Genomic DNA, 20,775 nt, shown 5'->3' on the forward strand with positions numbered 1-20,775 from the left:
AATACTCTGTATTGTATCAATGCTTATAGTCGGTGCCATATGACGGGGAAAATGAGTAAAACAATAGCACGCTAGTGATTACGTTTCGACTACTTCAAGATTTTTCTGTAACCGTAGTTATAGTCCCCTGACAACAGTAATCGCAATCGATTATATTGATGAAATTATCACCCCATGTCCGCTAACAACCATTGCAAAGCACAGTAACATCCATTTGAAAATCACTAGTTGATTTTGAGTATGTGTTATGGGATGGTACTTTACACACAATTTCCCTTGTGTTATTAGATGTAATGAACTGGTTTGTGGTGCAGAAAACCTTCGTTCTATAAGCAGCTGGACACGATGTTTAATAATTAATAATAATAAGCCCCTAGTTTATATTGGCTGTTTCAATTTTGTACCAACCTCACTACCCCGCACCAGGTGGTAGTAACGAGTAAAAATATTCATTTAAACGTATAGCACGAAGTGGGTGTCCTTATGGATCGCGTTCAACACTGTATTGATGGGCACCATACCCCAACGCCTACCTACGCTGTCATGTGACGTTGAAATAGTAACGAAATGACACGTTAGAGCCTGTGGTTCCTTAGGTCATCGGCAAACCCCTGAGTAAAGGCGACGTTTATCATATAGAAGGTGGGGGAAAACGATAGGTTACGGCGCGGAATAAGATGTGTTACATGCGTATTGTGTTGAACGCATCAAAGTTGTTCCCTGCCTATTTGTGACCACACCCGATTATAACAAAAAATTTAAAGCATGTACCAACGATTATCATCGCTAGCAAGAGAACGAACATCAATCAATGTCTAACTTGTCAGAGACTTTCCGCTTTAGTAAGTTTACCAAAGCTATGAGGTCGTACAAATAACCCAGGCGTCAATTTCCGCTTTCTACACATAAGCGAGTGATCATGTTTGCGACGGTGCGACATTAGCACTCCAAACAGTGAGATTGCCTTACGCTCGTAGTGTCCTTGGAAGTCCAAGAGCCACAGAGCAACACTGTTCAAATGCTTCGTACATGTACGATTACAGAAGTTGGGTTACCGCGGTATTAGCGGTTCTATCGAATACCCGGGGATGTTGGCGTGACCATTCGATTCGTGTTTACGAGTTGTTGCTCCCCGGGTTGCTTGATTAATTATAAGCAACTTTATTGTCAGCAGAGAGATTAAAGTTTGTCATATCGGTGTTATCAAAAATACACACCACACAAAGTTCACCTGTTTCGGTTGCGCGTTCGTTTTTATTGAGATCACGTGCCTTGTACTGAACCGACGGGGATTGGCAAACAAAATTCGACATGTTGTACCATAGAGCTAGACATAGACGAGGTGGCCATAACTTTTGTCATCGATAACATCAGATTCGCTATGGAACATTGGTTTTGGTTGATTTTATGATGGCTACGTTTTAATACGCCGTGTTTACAAAAGTGCTTTGGCACAACGAGGATGGAGAGGCACTTTGATCCGCTAGGATAGAAACACGTATTCATTGCGTCGAGTTATCACCGCTGTGAATTCTGCAGACTCGCAACGTTCGCCGAATTATCTAAAGTATCATATGCAACACTCACTAATTTAGCAGCTGACGAACTGGCTAGAAAGAATCGTAACGTACAAAACAATACCACGTTTTTAGGTGCCACCCCCCGGTTTTTCAAACTCTTTCAAATTGCAAGCCGCAGCCAGATGGACTTGAATGTCGAGTTGTACTGACACGTGTCAGCGGAAAATATCGTGGGTTATTTCCATATCTGTATATTATTTCCTCGGTTTGTGTGTTGTGGACTTGGTTGAGTAATGGTGTCAAAAGACGCTACTAATTCGAGTACTCGGTACTTGTGCTATATACCCAAGTCGTTTTAACTTACTCCTCAACCGTTTCAGGTGAAATTACATATTCTTTACACGTTTGACTTTAAAAAGCAGAAAGTAGTTTTGTACTGAGTTTACCTCACTTTTATAAAGTTATCAATCAGACCTACACCAAAATCCTACATTTGAATAACAGGATTATGCGAAAACAGTAAGATAGACCCTACCCGTATCTCGTAGGTCCTCATTTCGCGTTATTCATGGTCTTTTTTGGGTATTTTAAGCTAAAACGGAAGATAAATCCACAAAAAGGAGTACATTTGTGCGAGGATATTTTCCTGGAGAAGGAGGACGTATGACAATCCCCCTATTAGTATGAGGATCAATGGGACATCAAATATATCGCATTGCCGTCAACCTTACTGAAAATACGAGTTTTCTCAAACACCTGATCGGACTGACCTCGATCGCGTCACACTCGAATGATCACAGCTGATTTGCACACATCAAACCGAAATTACAAAGCATTCGTACGACAAGTGATGAGAGCCCGTCAGTGTGATCATCGTTTCCGTAGTAAAAACAGAGTGATTTTGTCGAATATCACATCGTCCGACGGGTGTATCACTAACTAATTCCCCTACCCTTTTAGACCTGGGGGTAAAAGGTCATAGCTCCCCGATCATCCTGTTACAATACTAACAACTCTATCAAAAAAGATGGCACGTAACAGTATCTTGTGGTCGATCAGCTTTTCATATTAATATGAAATTCCCATAAATACATACCGCTGGAGTCGCTGAGGGGCGTAAAGTTGGTATCGTTGTGGGATAAGATTTTATTCATCCTCAAATGACTACGTTCTTTGTTGTGCTAAACACGATTGCACTAACAACACATGCACAGCCCGCCAATAGGTCGCTGCAAAGTTTCGCTGCACGCAGAACTAATATGCCTTGTATGGAGGTGATCACGAGCCGGTCTTTCCAAATATCTACTCAAAAGGGGTGGGGGCAGACTTGGTGTAGACCCATGGTCACTTATACCCGATACTTTTGTTCGAGGCAAACGCTGGGGATGAGACGGGCGAACCCAGTTTTTCGATTGTGGTATGTGTGCGTGGGAAAATACAGTACAATTACTAGGATTATATCACACCTCAAAATACTTTCGTGTCTAAACTTGCCCTATGGGTCAATCAAGGCGACTCACACAGATATTCCTAGTTTATCCTTGACAGCTGTATTACTGGTTAGGTGTATTTTTATTGATGGTCGACAACCGCTAGCTGTCGCTATTGCACCATTTACATATTTGTTATACAAGGGGGCGGGCAACTTCTTCAGTCGGCGGGCCGAATATAACAAAATTAGGTACTTGGCGGGGCGAATTGTTGAATCGATACATTATTCGCCCATTGATCCCCATATACGCGGGATAAATCGTATTTAATCAATGTATTTTAACGACCGCAATGTCACTGCAAGGACATATCTCGCCGATGATAACGAAAACAATGTTGGTTTAAGAACAGCCTTGTTATACAGGCACCGCCGTGTCTCCTCCTCTCTAATCAATGAACACACCGTTCAACCCGTAAATAAGATTTACAAATTACTGGATTGCTTCGAAACTACATTTTGGCTCGATAGTTTTATGGGGGCCTACTCTTTATAATTAGGATAGAAAGCGATTTCACGACATTTCTTTTAAAGCTACTTCTACTTGAGTACTTCAAAGCTATATTCTGCTTTAGTCGAGTAGCGGACGATGACGATTTCACACGCATTCCAAAGTACATCTTGTGAGAATGATGTATCACCACCCCGGCTATTCTCGGTACGACATGGGATCATTTGGCTGTACTAAGGTGGGTATACCCCGACATGGTCGATTGCGCTCGATCTTTTTTCATGTAACGGGAGTTTGGGGGCGATTTTACTATTCACATGGTTACACAGGCCCCCGTATCCACGTAATAGCCTGCGCAATACCATCATAGCGTCATTTTTCCGATTTGGCCACGTAAATACCCGACTTTTATAATCTAGGCCAACATTTTGCGTTACTCGTGGTGTTTTTTTTGAATATGTTAAGCTAACAAGGAGGACAAATTGATAGAAAGAGAGAACATTTGGGCGAATTGGGTGACATATCTGGGAAATGGAGGACATATGCTCCCCTAAATGAGGCCGCATGGTAACCCTATTAAAATAGGAGGGTCGATGGGGACATCAAATGTATCGCACTGTGTTGCTGTCAACCCGAAAACGCGAGTTTTGTCAAACAGGCGGGTTGATGACTGACAGCGATTGTGTCACGCTCGATTGATCACAGCTGATTTACGTACATTGTTGACCGGTAAAGTTATTGTCATCGTTGTGTGATACGATTTTTACCAATATCCTCCTTGAGGTGCCAAATCTGATCGCACTAATAACACCTGTACAGACGAATCAAACAGAATTCCGCCAAAGGGGCGATACCAAGTCTCCTTGTACGTAAATTATTATACAACGACACCTATATTACAGCAGAACAATCTTGTCTGGACGGAGGAGGTCACGAAACATCTCCGGACCCGGCGCAGATTTCATCAGTTTTCAGCGAAGCCAGACTGGATGCGGCCAAATGGCTCAAGGATTTATGCTGTATTTTGCCCTCACAACATGTGAAAATAACAGGACTTTACGTGCTAGCCGGATTTTTTGGACTTTGAATTGGCAACCCGAGTATGATCTGTCACAATTCATTCCCATTATTGCACCACCGAGCGCGTTTCGGCCAAATAAGGTCAGTCCGCTGATCCCCGATGAAGCGAGCTACCCCGATTCGTCACTGTACAATTGAATCTGACATCGTACTCGCAGTTACCGAGTTCGAACGGGAAATGCGAGGCTCGAAGGTGTGACGCAGCAATTCTCTGATGGTAACACTCCGCCGATTCAATATAGCCGTAGTATGATGCTGTAAATATGCTCGGCGGTGTTGGCATAACATGTGTTGAGGATATGTTACGGCCCACGTGAGCACAACTGATTGTCTGCAGCGAAATTAGTCGCACTCGAACGACAAGTGCGCGGTGAACTCGTGATCTATATCTATCGTACAGACGGGCAAATCATGAGTACGACAACAGATCGATTCAAGTTGTACATCATGTACATGTACAGCATACAAAATTAATATGCCGCGGTAAATTGCATATCATTTATAGGCACCGGCATGATTACGCTTGACCAGACGTGAAGCAGCAAAAAGAACCCATCATAAATACATTGTTTGGTTGGGGCTGTCTGTCCTAAGACGCCAGAACGTAGTAGAGGTATGGGACAGCTACAGTTGTTCCTTGCACCAATTACTACAATACCGGAAGTTAACACGTTGATGCGAGCCAAATTGAGAATGAACCATTTCTTTAATTACTTATTATATTCCTAATGTTACTATATTTAAGTTAATCTATGTCGGTGGCGACTAATACACATTTTTTAATACACGACATTCTTTAAGGTTCTCGATATGACTCAAAATGACACACTTATTTATAACCAGAACAGATCATTCTCAAAGGGGTGACACAGCAATTCTCTGACGGTTACACTCCCCCCGAATCAATATATCCGTAGTATGATGCCGCAAATATGCTTGGAGGTATTGGCATAACATCCGTTGAGGAAATATTTACGATACATACGCGAACACAACTGTCTGTCTGCAGCGAAATTTATCGACTTCGAGCGACAGTGCGTGGCTGCCGAAGCAATAGCTTTCGCTTTCAGTATAGTGACCAAGCGACGGCCGAGACCAATATCCAACATTTTCGAACAAAGAGAATAGCTCCTCGACCCAGCGGGGTGGATTACAGGACAAAGGCGCTGTGCATGTCTACGAGGCGACATGGCTGTTTTCGAAAGCGAGATTATCGCTCCTCGGCACAGCAGGGAGGATCGCAGACAAAAGACGCTATGCAGTCTACGCGGCCGCATGTCTATTTTCGAAAGCGCGATTGATTATCGTAAATTAGGTCTCGGACAAAGCGACGATAGCAGCGCGTCGTATAATATCCGAGCTAGGGAGTTATAGTATACTATAAACCTGATCCTCGCACCGCCAACGATCCGTAACCACAATTTTAATACCGCAACAATACATACACAATTATACCGGGAGCTTTCAAAATACCAGTTCACGGGCTTCGAGCGATTGTCGACACGTGATCCGTGCTCTGTGACCCGTACCAATAGCGAGGGCTTTATTTACATGGTTATTCTTTCTGGTTCTCGAGAACTCGAGTTGTCACGAATATTTATAACCATAACAGATCATTTCTCCCGTTACAACTTCGATCAATAGTAAAGTAGAGTATGATTCCAGTATGACACAGCCCGTAGGCGTCACTCTGCACAGACAAACGTAAGTAATCGATAATCCGCTTTGGCGATTCATCTGGCCGGGCGCGCGTTGACAATCCACCTAAAACACGAACCGGGATCTCACATACGGATCCGGAGGAACAAGTACTATACTGACGTCATGTTTGACGGGCAAATATTTCCAAATCCCATCGTGTTTACACGCAATTGGATTAATCAACCGACCGCGGAACGACACGTCAAGACAGGAGAACTATACCGATTCGTCGGCGTGCAAACCATTGAAATTAAATGTCAATCCATTGTTGTTCGAGGGAAAATGTAATAAATAATCAATACACAAGTCTCGTGTCCAGAGATCAGGCGAGGTAGAATCAGGAGTGGAAAAGTACAAGTAGAATGACTCCAGTCTCATGTCTGAGTACAAAGGTCAATCCAGATTCTTTGTTCGTTTTCTCTCAGTCAATCCCCCTTTTTAATTGCCGCACAGCCAGAAGGGAATTCCCCTCGAGTATTGCTGCAAAACTGAGAATGAGCTAATTCTTTCATTAATTATTATATTGATAATGTTTGTTTGTTTATTATAAATCGCGAATGGGGGCGTCGTGCACATTTATCTAACTACTAACGGTAACCGAGTCGTATTTTATTGTATTAGTGTAGGACATATGACACATTGGACACTGCGTGATTCAAAGATATTCTCATCTTCTTCGCAATTTCATCTCGGAGTATCTCAAGAGCAACCTGTCAGTAGCTCCCCAGACGATTCCTTTCAGGTACGGTTCCGTGAAATTTCCATTCAGATTGCTCTTGTAGCATTTATCGTACCACCAAGCTCCCTCGTATTCAGAAGCGCAATTCAAATGGTACAGATCGTGGTCCGCGTCTTTCGTTGAGAATTGCTGATTATTGTGATATGTGAAACAATCGGTAGCATTTCCGGAGTATCCAGTTACGAACAGTCTATAGTTGTCGCAACCGGCTCCGGCTTGGAAATTGCTGTATAATAGGGACGAATGTTAAATAGAGGCGCAATCAACTGCAGTTTCGAAGCAGCGAAAATTGACATTATGAATTACCCGACTTATATACCTAACTCATTGCACTTAGCGACAATGCTGTGTGTTGACCACGACTTCGCAAATATGTCATTGCCGTATTCTGCGATGCAACAAACCGAGATTCCAGGGATTTCTCATTAGAACATATTATCGATACTGTAATCCTCGCTATCAAATTAGCTCTTAGTGGCAAGGGGCGTACAATTTTAATACTCGAAAAAGTATCTTTTACAACTTGATTCGAATCATTGAAATAAAATTCTCGACTTGGATTCCAGTACTCGAATCAATATGTCCATGTCCAGCCCCAGTCTTATTGTTGCAAGGCAGCCTCTTTATAATTTAGTTACAAGAAGATTTAATTCACACTTCCACATCCAATGTATTGAAGATATATGCATATGTATCGAAATAATAGCTTGCGCGGTACATCTACTACGAGTCGTAGTTAGCTTCAGTATCAAAATCCATTTGGTTGGATCTGAGATTTGAATCGCTCATCTCGAGACCGCCTTGTGCCTTGGTGTCGACTTTTATCAAAATACACCAGCCAAGGCTGTATCAACAAAAAGAGTTCGTGTCTCATCTAAAAATAGTACATTGGACGCTTTCGTATTCGACATTTCGTGCTGGTGACGTCATATTTTGTGTTCCGATTGTTGATTTACGTTGTTCTTTTGAATTCTCTTCTAGTTGCTGACGATTACCCCTGACGAGTGTCAGCCGAAAATATTCGGGTTCATTTCAATATGAATATACTATTCCAATGTCCATAGTGTGAATACAACATACACCTGTATTTAGCAACCAAGCGAACATCATCTTTCGTGATCATGTTGATTTCCAACTCCGTGTTTCCATTCTTTGCCTTTTGATACCGCTCCTCGATTCCTGACGACAGATAATTTTCATGTCATTCCAGACAGCTAAAACTAATATTAAAACGCGACCAGCGGATTTATATATTCGAAATCATTCTGCCTGTCAAATCTACGTTCGAAATAACGTTCACTATCTTCATACCGAGCCAGAAATTTCCTCTGGGATTGCCAAATCCATTTACGTAGTCTTCCCAGCCGCGGTAGAAATCCACTTCTTTGTTCATTCGTCGCTGGAAATCCTGTAATGCAAATCATGCAAGTAGCTTCTGAATGTTGCAAAATTTTCTGTCAAACCGATGTCCGTGAAGTAGCGCTATCACTGCTACTGCAAAATCGCTACAAGATGCCCAAAGTCGGAACCTCTTGTGATGTTTTTCTTTACACACACGAGAAGGTACTGCTCCAGTGCCCTACTTTGCATTCGGAACTTTTATTTACAGCCCACCCACAGACAGATTAATGAAGATCTAACATCACCCTTCAATTTACGACAGCGAAAGATCGAGGTGGCTTTCGTGTGGATTCCAGGACACGCCGTGATCAGCGGAAACGGGGAAGCCGACAGACTAGCAAAAACAACCTCTGTCTCTTCATTCAATATTGCCCTGCATTTGCCGATGCTATCAAAGACAGAAGTACGGAATATCATTCTACAACACTGCCTGGATCTATGGGACCAAAAATTTCGAACATCCAACCAGGGTTGTAGCCAAGTCACATGGTTCCGAGTCACGAGTCAATCTTACTTTTGTGGTTTTGACTCGAGTCAATTCGAGTCATTTTCCATTCATCACCGAGTCGAGTCCGAGTCCAAGTCACCGTTTAAAGGGTCAAGTCCGAGTCATAGTGTTGTGACTCGAGTCCGAGTCCAAGTCATAGTATTGAAGTCATGTCCAACTTATGTTTTCAATCATGCTTGGGTGATATCGAATTCCTTGCTTGCCAAACATGCATATTTTGTCCATATCAGAGTCTTGGCATATGTATATAAAGGCAGATAACAGACTGTTCCTGGCCTTATTTACCGATGCTGCAGATAGACGTGACAGGCCGCCAATATGATAACTTTGCTAATCTTAGAACTTTAAATCAGATATCTGTCTTGTCAGTCTGATACATCGCAAATACAGGCATTCAGTTTTTATTGCGAGCACATCGACGATAGCTGACAAATAGCTCATGGAGAACCAACGAATTCACGTCTGCATACTATGTGATAGAGAACCAACGAATGCGCGTCTAGATACCAGCTGATGCAGTATCAACAGATGCATGTTTATGTAGAGGTACAGTTATTCTTTCACATTATCAGGTGGTTGACTAAAAAGGTCAACTTTCTTGCTTAGTTCGCGAAACAGCCGCCGGAGCGTTACTTCAGTGCTGATTTACTGTATCTTAGTCGAATTTGCCCTATACATTTACCAAAAATTCTCAAAAAAGGACAAAATCTCAAAAAGGAGGCTACTTCTTGAAATTGTTAGATTGCCTAAAAGAACTTAAATTTGGCTCAATTCCAACAAGTCGAAAGCAATGCTATGAGAAAAAAATTTGGATAAATTACAAATAGAGACTTTCGAATTTTACCGGCTACCTCATGATATTGTTAGATTGTGTTAAATACGATTCGTAGCAAATTTGGCTCAATTCCAACTAGAAGAAGCGAAGTTATTAGAGTGGAATATTTTGTATATAAACAAATAGTCGGCTTACTACTAGTATGTAATTATATTATATGAAAGAATTTCTCACTGAAAATACTCCATTTATTTTCAAATCCAAACTTTTCTCCTCTCATATCAATTGATTCTACTTTTTAAAATTAAGCCAGATTCGGTGTTCGTTTTATGCAACACACCAATTTTATCAAGTTGCCACCCAGTAGAATAAAAAAGTTATTTTTGAACAGCCCTATTGTACAAACATCACACAACCTTAGCCGTTCATTATTACTCACGTGCACAACGCACATACCTAACAAACCGTTAAATGGACGAAGGGTATTGTATGTTTTCACAGACAGCCGATCAAATCAATGAGTTGGACTTCAAAAATACTAAAGTGGAAATGAGATCCTCAGATATGTTAAAGCTGCATGGCATGATGCACTGGATGCTGGAATTGACAAGCATTTTTGAACCACACTGAAGAGCATTGGATACTCATTCTTTCTAGTCGCCCAAAAATTCAAAGAATCATCGCCTTTAAATCTACACATGAGATTATCAGTCTCTTCCAAGTAGGCCCTACTTGACCATCTGAGTCATTTTATAGGCTCTAATTGAACTTTGCTTCGATTGTTTGGTTGTATAATTGAAAAGTCTTGAGTACTTTGATTGCGGAGGATCTATTACCTCTTTATCACTGGATGATTTTGTGCAATGCGTTGCTACTATGTACCGTTGTCTGTCGTTTTTTCCGGCGGCATAGCTGATATTAGACGAGTGCAACGAAAGCAGTGGTGACAAATAGCGATGTAGGCAGAATTCGTCAGATGCGTTGATCTAACTATTGCGATTCGCAAATTTCTTCATCTCCAAGTCATATAAAATATGCCGAGTCAATGACTTCAGTCGAGTCATGCGTAATGACTCGAGTACAAGTCGAGTCAATCCAAATATTGACTCGACTCGAGTCGAGTCATGTTCCCATTTCAAGAAAATGACTCGAGTCAAGTCGAGTCACAAAACAATCATGACTCGAGTCATTACAACACTGCATCCAACAAAAGTTATGATTATAAAAACTTCAATTCTTCCATTTTGAAGAAATCTCCTGTACGTAGAAATCGTTTAGAAGAAAGTAATATTGTTCGTCTGCAGTCCGGCCACTTTCGTCTGAATAACCATTTGTTTAAAATTGAAATGATTGACTCTCGTTGTTGTAGTTACTGCCGTTACCCAGAAACCGTGGATCATTTTATAATTAGTTGTCCGAGATATTATTTTCATCGGAAATTTCTTATCGATAAATGTGTTCAATTGAAAGTTAATTTTCGAATTGATTCTTGAATTTCTCCGTATGTAGTTGAATTTGTTTTATCGTGCAACCGCTATTTGTAACTTCAGTGTATATTATGCTATTCTGTTATTTGATCGTTGTCACTTAGTGATTCTCGCATAGCTAAAGTAGTTTTATCGTGTAACCACTATTTGTAAGTTCAGTGTTTATGATTTTCAGTCATTTGATCGTTCCTACTCCATTCTCATAACCGTCATTATTTCATACGACCTCCATCTTCTCGTTTACAATATCTTTGACCGTGGTGCAAAGGGCCGTCAGACGATAAGCGCCACATATCTTTGTTTAATAGACAACAACAACAACACACGAGAAAGTACCTGTCCGTCACAAAGAAAGTCTTGAATGAAAGCTTTAATATACTGGTAGAAAGTTCAAATATCGATTGTGGATAGCAAATAAGCAATATAAGTTTGACTATAAAACAATATCACGTTATCACCGTATTGGTTGTTTATTAATGTCTTGTTTATCTCACAATCCATCCTTCAAGTTTTCGTGTAATCGCCGAATACCTTTTTGGGCCCTAAGTGAAAATCAGTCGGCATAATAGAATGTGCAGTCTTGACGTAACAATACTTTACCAAACCCGCAATCCCCGTTTGTGATCCATTCCCCGCCAACATATCGTCTCATGCAAAGTTGGGCTGAAAAAGAGACACTTGAATCCGATTTGGAATTGGAACGCAAACACTACGTACCTAAAGGACGCGAGTGTATTACGGACCCAACAATCACAGAGATCAATGCCTTTAGCGACATTTTACCTATATTCTTCTGTAGATGGGTAACTAAGCGCAAACGATATTGCGATCAACACCTATGCTGAGAATTTACATAGGCCTATGCTTTTCTCATTTCCTTAAACCTCAAATCATTATGAGCGTGCCTGTTAAAAACAAGTATCTTTCGCTATATAGTTTTGTATTTGGAGTCGATCTGCAATGACTATAGTTGCGTTCCAAAAACGCTACCCAGATGCTGACTACTACGATTTTGAAGAAGCTAGCAGGCGCTGAAGTGTAGCGCTAATATATGCGATATCATCACCCTTAAAATACGTGGAATTACTGTCTGTCGCTCTTGCGGGACATCGCGCATAGTACCCAAATGAGGCGTAAAATACTGACCATGTCTTACTATATCTTCATACATACCGCAACCCTATACACTGGCTTCCTAACAGTGCAATGATAGCTGGTACGTTCAAAGACATATGTGACTTTGTATGTCGCCGTCATCCGAGTTGACGCAGCGTGAACTGATATTCATTGTTTGATGGAGGTTTTAGAACAGTGGTTCCCAAACGGTGGGGAATTCAATGGTTTCTGGTGGGGAATAGATGCATTTGTTCAAAATTATATACAGGACAACAGTCTACATATTCACGGAGACACATGCGCAATTACCGTTATCAGTTAACTGATCTGGAATGTATGTATCGAAAATTATATTGCGTGTTGTTCAAGAAACCTCATTTTTAACTCTGGATGGCCAATGATGACGTCACAAACGCATCCAGCACGACTAGTTTGACGTGAAATAACGCTTTCGCGAAATTTTGAGCGGTATTGGTATCGGTTCACAATACGTTTTATGCTGCAGTTATAGGTGATTGGCTTGCGTACTGGTGTGGTTGTGTGTCTTGTGTCGTCAAACCAGCAAATAGCTACTCTGTGATGACAAAAGTGCCGCGTAGTGGGGAGCAGGACCGTAACTACCGCACCCTAAACCCCCCATTGGGGAGGGGGCGAGATTGAAAGGGCCCAAAAAATTTTCGTGAATTAACATAAATTAAAGTATTTTTTTAATTTATGCCACTTTTTCAAAAAAATTTCGCGCTATGTGCGCGATTTAATATTACCGAATATCTGATGATTGGGTACCCATCCCCCACGAAAATACAGAGAATTTCTGGAAATAGAGACTTCGGCGTTGGCCATTACTGCGCCAGGACGCACCAAAGCATATGAAGTTATACGCCATGTAGCATGCAACTCCGAGAAGTGTGCCAGAACGACCAGCAGCGAGAAGACCTTGGCCGAGAAGGAATGCCCTTGTGGTGACCCAAAACTTCGATAGATATACAATATGCATATATGTTTCATTGGCTAAATGGCTGGCGCCGAATGTTCCTGTCCTGGCGATCTGAATCCCACAGGAAAAATGCCATCACGCAGGGAATATTTCCCATTAAAGCAATACCAATTTGAAATCGTGTGTGCGTTTTAGTTTCAGCGATTTCCATATCTTTTGACATAGCAGATACAGAAGGTCACGAAATAGCATAATGTAAGGAATTCAATATACCAACGGGTCCGCCCGTAGATGTTCAATTCTTATTTAGGGTTCCTACCTTTTCCAACAGATCTCACTCAGTTCTACCGGTAAATCTGACTACGTGAGCAGTGAGGGGATAAAAAATTGATAGCAAAATATATGCAATTCCCAATCATATTGGCCGATTAAAACAGGAATTATATAATTTTTTCGGGCTTCGCGCATTTAGTCAAAATAAGGCGATGCACTAAACAGTACACCCAATGTAGCTGATAAGTTGCAGGGAAAAAGCGTACAGGCTCAGCGGGGCTGAGGGGTTTCTGGGGGCCCAAGACCAACGTTTTTTTTTGTCGGGGCTAACAAAGTGATGTTACGTTCCTGGTGGGGAATGAAGGCTCGGAATAAATCTGAAGTGGGGAATGAAGACAAAAACGTTGGGAACCACTGTTCTAGAATGTAGAACCTTTTGAAGACCGTATTCAGATCTTCCTTAACCATATTACTACTGACATCGGGGACGAATATTATAATTGTTTAAAAGAAAAGAATAACTGATAGAGACGCTGTTCAAATTAAAGTGTTTTGCGTCACAAATCGGTATACATTTAATAAACCATACACAACAATATCATGCAATAAATAAGAGAACGAGAGAAACGGCAGAATGATCCACCACCGTGTTGAAATAATCATAGTTACAGCTACGGAGTCATTAGTTTCCACTGCATATGCATGAGCAATTGTGAGTTCAAATAAGTAAATGAAGCGGACTGTCTCCTTGATGCATTGCATCACATCTTGCAGTATGTATCTACTTGTTACTACTTCCGCTTTACTGAATGAATATCATTTCTGATTAGTAGAGCATTTCAGTTTCACACGTTGTTATATTTATTGTTCATAACTAGGTCGAAGGTGTGAGAAATAATTTGGCATCAGCCATTTTACCACGCACCGTATTCCAATTACAGCGAAGATATTTTCACCACTGTGGCCTATCCAAATATAGGATTATCCATTATATATATTTGTCAATGGCAGAATTCATGGCCACTTCCCGTTCTGATTCAAGCTTTAGGCTTCGGGAGATCAATCAAGGTCGACCTTATCGCCAACCGTGTTCTAATGAATTTATAGAGACAAAACAAATCCAGCCAGTTCCGGAATCAGCGCCCCCACATCAGACATGGGGTAATCGCGATTAGTAATCGTAATCGATTACGACGATTACAGCATTTTCGAGTAATCGTAATCGCAATCGATTACATTCGAAGAAATTCCGAAGTAATCGTAATCGTAATCGACTACTTCCCATATTTATTCGATTTCTTTGTGAAAGAACGATTTATTTTTATTTTTACAGGACTATGACATAAACTGAACATTCGTGAACAAGGATTATACCAGTTATTGTTAGCACAAACGTCAGATGTTCAAATGCCACTGCTTATTATTACGTCAGAAATGGCTTATTAGCTTTGCTCGTCACTGCGTAAGTAAGAAGTATCCAGTTATTCACACATAGTTAATAGATATTCGATGTACATTAGTGTGAATGTAAGAACACTCACCGTGCTGTATATCAGGTTATCAATACATTCCAGACGCCACTACCTCGCAGCAGGATAATTAATCCCCACTCTGTGTCTAGTTTAAAGTAACTTTGGTGTTGATGTTTGATTATGCTTAGTTAAACGCAGTTTGACCGTTGCTGCTTGGCCAGCAGTAGGACTATGTAGTACGAACGTACAGCGGACAAAGGTTTGAAATTTTGTAGGCCTACACGTCAAATAGAACATTACGGTTTCCACGACGAAGCATTAAAATTAAACAGCTGCTGATATATATCACAACCGAGCCGTTTCTCGTAATGGCCGCTTGCATTACGTTATCTGTATTAAGTTGAAGGCAGAATTTTATGTTCACTTTCTCTTCTTTTTATATGATTCTACTTGAAATGAGCGCCAATCGTTATTTCACAATTCTTAACTCAACATTTGGACCTGCCGCCATAGCCATCGGCTTATATACAATGTTAGCGTGGCTTGTAGTTAGAATCAGGACCAAAACAGCAAATCATCCCCCACTCCAAACGTTGGCCTTGGGCCCCCATAGGGTAGTACATTTTCAAGTTGAAGATTTAATTTCGTCAATAATATTGGTAATTGCTTTATATTACTATTCATTTTTAATCCTCTCTCGCAGCCCCCGATGTTCAGATTTACCTGAAGACTGGGGGCACGTAATTCATAATCATACCATCTTGGTATCTTGTAATATTCTTATTACTTTAGGGTATGTTGGTAATTCGTGAACTCCGGTCTGTTATATAATCAAAAGATATTGTAGTGGCCCAAACGTAGCAGACTAAAAGAAATACACACACAAATTGCCATGTCTTTAATGCTCTGTTGGTGCCCGGGTGGCATTTGCATTGTGGGCTCGAATTGGAAGGACCGGACTCTTAGTCATGCCCACCCAGCGCGGCTATTGACAATGGACACATACGCCAAGTTTCGGCCAATGTCTTTCATTAGTAGCACACTTCGTGGATTCGCATGTTGGCCGAAACTGCATATGTCTTTTGGTATGTCGTGGCGCGGTATTGACTGGCACCTAAATGCCTGTTACTATAAATCATGCATGCTTTTTTCTTCAGGAGGAAACGTATGTATTTCAAAATTAAGCTATATAGAGACATTTAAATCGCGATGCTCGTAGACGATTTTCAAGTTCATGAAATATCTCGAAAATAGTCTATAATTTGTGTTGGTTTACGAAATACTTTTGAGTCCCCTTCTAGCTCGCTCCCCACCCTATTAGCAAATTTGGTGTGCGGCAGTTGTGGACCTAGCAAGAATGCAAATCGTTGGGTGCGATAAATCGTTCTCTATAAAGTGGGCAATGGGTACCTTACGACGTAATAAACAAATGCCGCATCTTTTATTAAATAAAGTTGTTATCTCATTAGGCCTTTCAGCGCAACCCATATATTGTCTTCCAATATAACTTTTAAGATGCAAAATAAATGTAATCGTGAGTAATCGTGATTACTTTTACAATGTAATCGTAATCGTAATCGACTACTTCCTGATTTGCTGTAATCGTAATCGTAATCGTAATCGTAATCGCGTTATTCAGAAGTAATCGTAATCGCAATCGATTACATTCACGAAGTAATCACCCCATGTCTGCCCCACATACAATGTGACCCTAAATTCGTGTTCACCAGTGTGGTAATAAACTTATTACAGCATCATTGTCACATCGTAGAGTTTTGAATGTCGCATCATGGCCACGCTGTATCACCTATGTTATGGTATCAAGGTGAATGCCCCGAGTTGTTTTGGCGAGCTAAAAGTCATCAACTTGCTATGCAAAACTACTTTTTCGAGCAGCAGTGAACACTTTTGCGTGCAACAGCACATCTCAATTGCCACAGAGCAATATATATGCGCATGGCTCATACTCCGTGATGCTGATAAATGACCCTCAAGCGAGGATTATGGCACACAAGGTTGTGTAAGTTCAATTACACAAAGTGACATCAAACTCGCGATTATACATTAAATATAATATCGGTGTGTATTCAACCATCAACCATATAACGATTATACCCCGTCACTTTCATTTCAATAAAGTAAATGGAACGCTTGCCCACTCCACATTAAATATTTTGCAGTAATTTTCTCTGCGCAACGCATTTTGAAAAGGGCTTCGATTGCACTTTATATAGGCTTAATTACAGTTTGTGAAACCCCGTCAATTCCATGGTTAAGTGCTGTCGACTTTTCCTGCATGTGTTTAGGCGAGGTTGCGGCATATGCCCATCACTCCCATCGAGATACGAAAGGGGGACATATCCCTCAAGTGATGCGTACTGACTGAAATTTTGCAAAAATAAAGTCGGTTGATGATCTATGTTGCTTTTGGTTGTTGTCAAAATTGACACGGACTTGTAATTGCTGAACATTCGTAAAATAGCATGGTTAAAAAAAGCACGAACGGTTTCTAGTTGATTTAGCGACACCCAGCCAGGAGGGTCAGTCAGCAAAAGAGAGATCTGAAGGGGTCCTATTTAATCAGTCAAATTCACAGGGAAACGTTTTCCAACCTAATAGACCGGTGGTGATAACGCGCAAATTTGATTATAATCCATCACCGTTAGCCATGCCTTGCAATTTTGAAAAGGGTTATATTAATATCTTTTGTTCCAGGATTCCCTATTTATAGATAATTTATTTCTCATGGACAAAGTGGCTAATTTATAAAGTTTGCGATCAAGTGGTGGGTAATCATGATCAACACGCGGTGCGCATACCACATATAATAGTCGCTCCGGCGCTACGAGGGATTCGCGAATGCCTTTCTGCTGCACTGAACAAATATTTTTTGATTTATAATCTAAGCCGGAAACTTCACACGTCACTCGTCATCTAGATATACTGCGTTTCTTAACTACTATCGTTCAAAGAGATACCAGAATTCGTAAGCTTAAGGATGTAGATTTAAGATGGATGCACTTACGCTGTAGAACCGTCCGGGCCTGGTAGCAAGCCTCTTTGCATAATCTGTTGTGACTCAACAGGTCCAAGGTTTGCTTGTTTGATGCATTTGATCCTTTACTGATCAGTAGTTGATAACTTGACATTTCAAAAATACCACAAGGATCAATTATAACCGTCTCGAAGGTCTTATCCGCCCAGGTCACGATTAGGACTCCCATTCTCTATTCAATGCAAACCAGCGGAATTTATAGGCTCTGCAGTCTGCATCTTCCTCATAATATTTGGGAACAACGATGATTCCTAGTTTACGACAAGAAATGGTTGAGGAGTTTCGATCGCAAAGTTTATGGTCAATGATCAGCGTATTGACTGGTTCAGTTTACAAAGATGTTAAAATCTAGAAACGGAGAGAGAGAGAGAGAGAGAGAGAGAGAAAGGGGGTTAGAATGAGTCATTATTTGCACCCAAACCAAATACCCACCAAACGGACAGCGATAACGAAGATACAGAAGATATGACAGTATTCGGCATTAGATAGGAATGACCGATACGATCAACTAGTCTGGGCACACCCGTATAAAACAAGTATAGGTCTATACACTGTCTCTACATGAACTGGTGGTAATGAATTTCAACCGAAGAAGTCAACAATAGTAATTCTAGGCGACTTATAACAAAACGAATATAAAAATGGGAAGCAATGTCGGAGCTAAGGCGAACAGTGTCAATTTGACGATAAGAAGTAATCATTAAATCTTTTTTAAATTTATCATATGTCGATTAACGGATGTGCTGTTTTAGTTCATTCCAAATGTTATGTCGGGAGTAGTCAGCAAATCTTAGTCTGGTTACTTTTGTTAGTGGTAAGTTGATATTTGCCTTGGTCGAGGATCTTGTAACATGAGAGTGAACATACTTAGCAGGTATATATGGGAAACCATCACACACGGGACAAACTCGTTGAAATAGGAAAAGTTCCACATGTAGCCTGCAGAAATGATTTTTTCTATCCCCGCGAATCTCGTGATTCGATGCACAAGACGTATTTAAATGTATTTGAAATCCGTCCAAATGATATACACGTGTCATGATCCGCGGGGTGGAATATGTTTTCTCACGCGGGAAATATCCGTCTACGTCTGTCTATACCAGTGGTTCCCAACTTTTTTCGACTCATCGGCTCGTTGTCGAATTTTAGACTTTTTCAACTAAATTTCCGTGGGTTGACTAACAAAAAAAAAGGTCATTTCTCCGACTTGACTCCAATTTAGCCGTTTAAACGCGTCATCGCCCCCCTATCGCCCCTTCGCTTTTCTCGCCCCCTGTCGTCCCCTTTGTCCATTTTCGCCCCCCTATCGCGCCCTTCGTCATTTTCGCCCCCCTAGGCCGCCAAATCACCCACGTTGGGAACCACTGGTCTGTACGATAAATATTGGGGATATTTGGGAATGAATTCGTAATCGATAGCCTGAATTATATTCAAGAATTATTAATAGTATTTTTTTCAATTACTGTAGATTTCAGCCATTTTGTGCAATCTGAACAAGTCAGCATATGGAAACCCTCCGCGTAATCGTCGACATGGGTCATGAAAATTCGACGGTTTCAACGGCACCTGATTTACAGGCATTTATGAATCTGTCTGAATACGATTTTCTTATTAATCTCACTACGATGCAGGAGTCAAGTATCTGGGTAGCCTTCACTTTTCTAACTCTTTTCGGATGTATCGGAAACTCGTTTATGATCATCATATTACTGCGTATGAAGTCGACCTTCTTTACTGTAATATTGATAGGGCTTTGCTTTTCCGATCTCATTTCCGCCATCAACAGCCCCATTTACATCTACGCAAATTTGTACCCGTACGATTATGAATTACCGTGGATCTTTTGCTACCTCTATTTCGCGACGGAGATCGCGACATCTGCAGTTACTGCTCACCACGTCTGCTTGCTGAGTCTCATTCGATTACGGAGCATTACAGGAATCGTTGGATCAGCAGGGGAAATCAGCACGAAGAGATGCCGGATTTACGTTGTCTTATCATATGGTATTACTTTCCTGTGGTACGGATTATTCGCTCCTGTGGTAACTGAATATAGAAAAACCGGTCACAGTTGTTACTGTGGCGTTGTGAAGAATGCAGGCAGTTTGATTGTGATTCTGGGACTGGCAGCCCAAATAATCGGTATGCTTATTCCTTCAATACTAATCCTAGTATTTTGCGTTATGATCATTGTATTCCTTGTGCAACGGCGATCGCTAGCAATATCTACGTCACCTCGCGGAAAAAGGAGAAGCATGCACTGATTCAATTAGTGGCGATCGTCATCACTTACATTATCGGATACTGGGTTGATTTTGCGGTGAAGATCTACCTCGTGATCAATGAATTCGCGATTCCTCGAAACGTTCTGTTGACACTTATCTTGACAGCTCACGGTATCCTACGGGTTTGCGAATGTCTCAATCCTCTTCTTTACTATCTCGGATCGAGCGATATCAAAGTCGAATGCGGTCGTGTGATCGCAAGCATACGCGAAGGATCTGCCGCATGCTTTCTGGTCGCGAATCAGCCAAACAGGGAATCTACTGTCTGCCGTCGACATACGTCAGCCGACCCACCTTCACGCAGTCAATGTGAACAGGCTGAAACGGTACGCACTGACAATGTCGCTGCGCCGATGGGGAATTCACCAGCGGTGGATTTGGATACAAATGTTGGTTCCAAAGTATGCTCGACAGTCTCAGGATATGCAAATGACCTAATGCCGGTCATCTCGACCCTATTGGATGATAAGACGGAATACCCACCTT

The 20,775-nt window shown here is 41.2% G+C and overlaps 1 protein-coding gene across 1 annotated transcript; it reads right to left on the bottom strand.

Moving 5' to 3' along the window:
* Nucleotides 1-6,908: 6,908 nt before the first annotated feature.
* Nucleotides 6,909-8,798, bottom strand: LOC145448797 (ficolin-2-like). The gene is made up of 4 exons (XM_080327246.1): nt 8,622-8,798; nt 8,292-8,388; nt 8,063-8,159; nt 6,909-7,206 (listed from the first exon to the last, which is right to left on the bottom strand). Exons 1-4 carry the CDS (start codon nt 8,796-8,798, stop codon nt 6,909-6,911), a joined length of 669 nt encoding a protein of 222 aa, XP_080183372.1.
* Between the last annotated feature and the right edge of the window lie 11,977 nt (nt 8,799-20,775).

This window comes from Botryllus schlosseri, chromosome 10 (assembly GCF_051294905.1).
Source record: "Botryllus schlosseri isolate E-star chromosome 10, Bs_hap1, whole genome shotgun sequence".
NCBI lineage: Eukaryota > Metazoa > Chordata > Ascidiacea > Stolidobranchia > Styelidae > Botryllus > Botryllus schlosseri.

Coding starts and splice junctions, on each gene's coding strand:
- LOC145448797 (XM_080327246.1), bottom strand. CDS start 8,798: ATGATATTCCGTACTTCTGTCTTTGATAGCATCGGCAAATGCAGGGCA. Junction 8,389..8,621: donor GTCGTAAATTGAAGGGTGAT/GTTAGATCTTCA, acceptor TTTGCATTACAG/GATTTCCAGCGACGAATGAA. Junction 7,207..8,062: donor CGCTTGGTTGCTAAATACAG/GTGTATGTTGTA, acceptor CCTATTATACAG/CAATTTCCAAGCCGGAGCCG.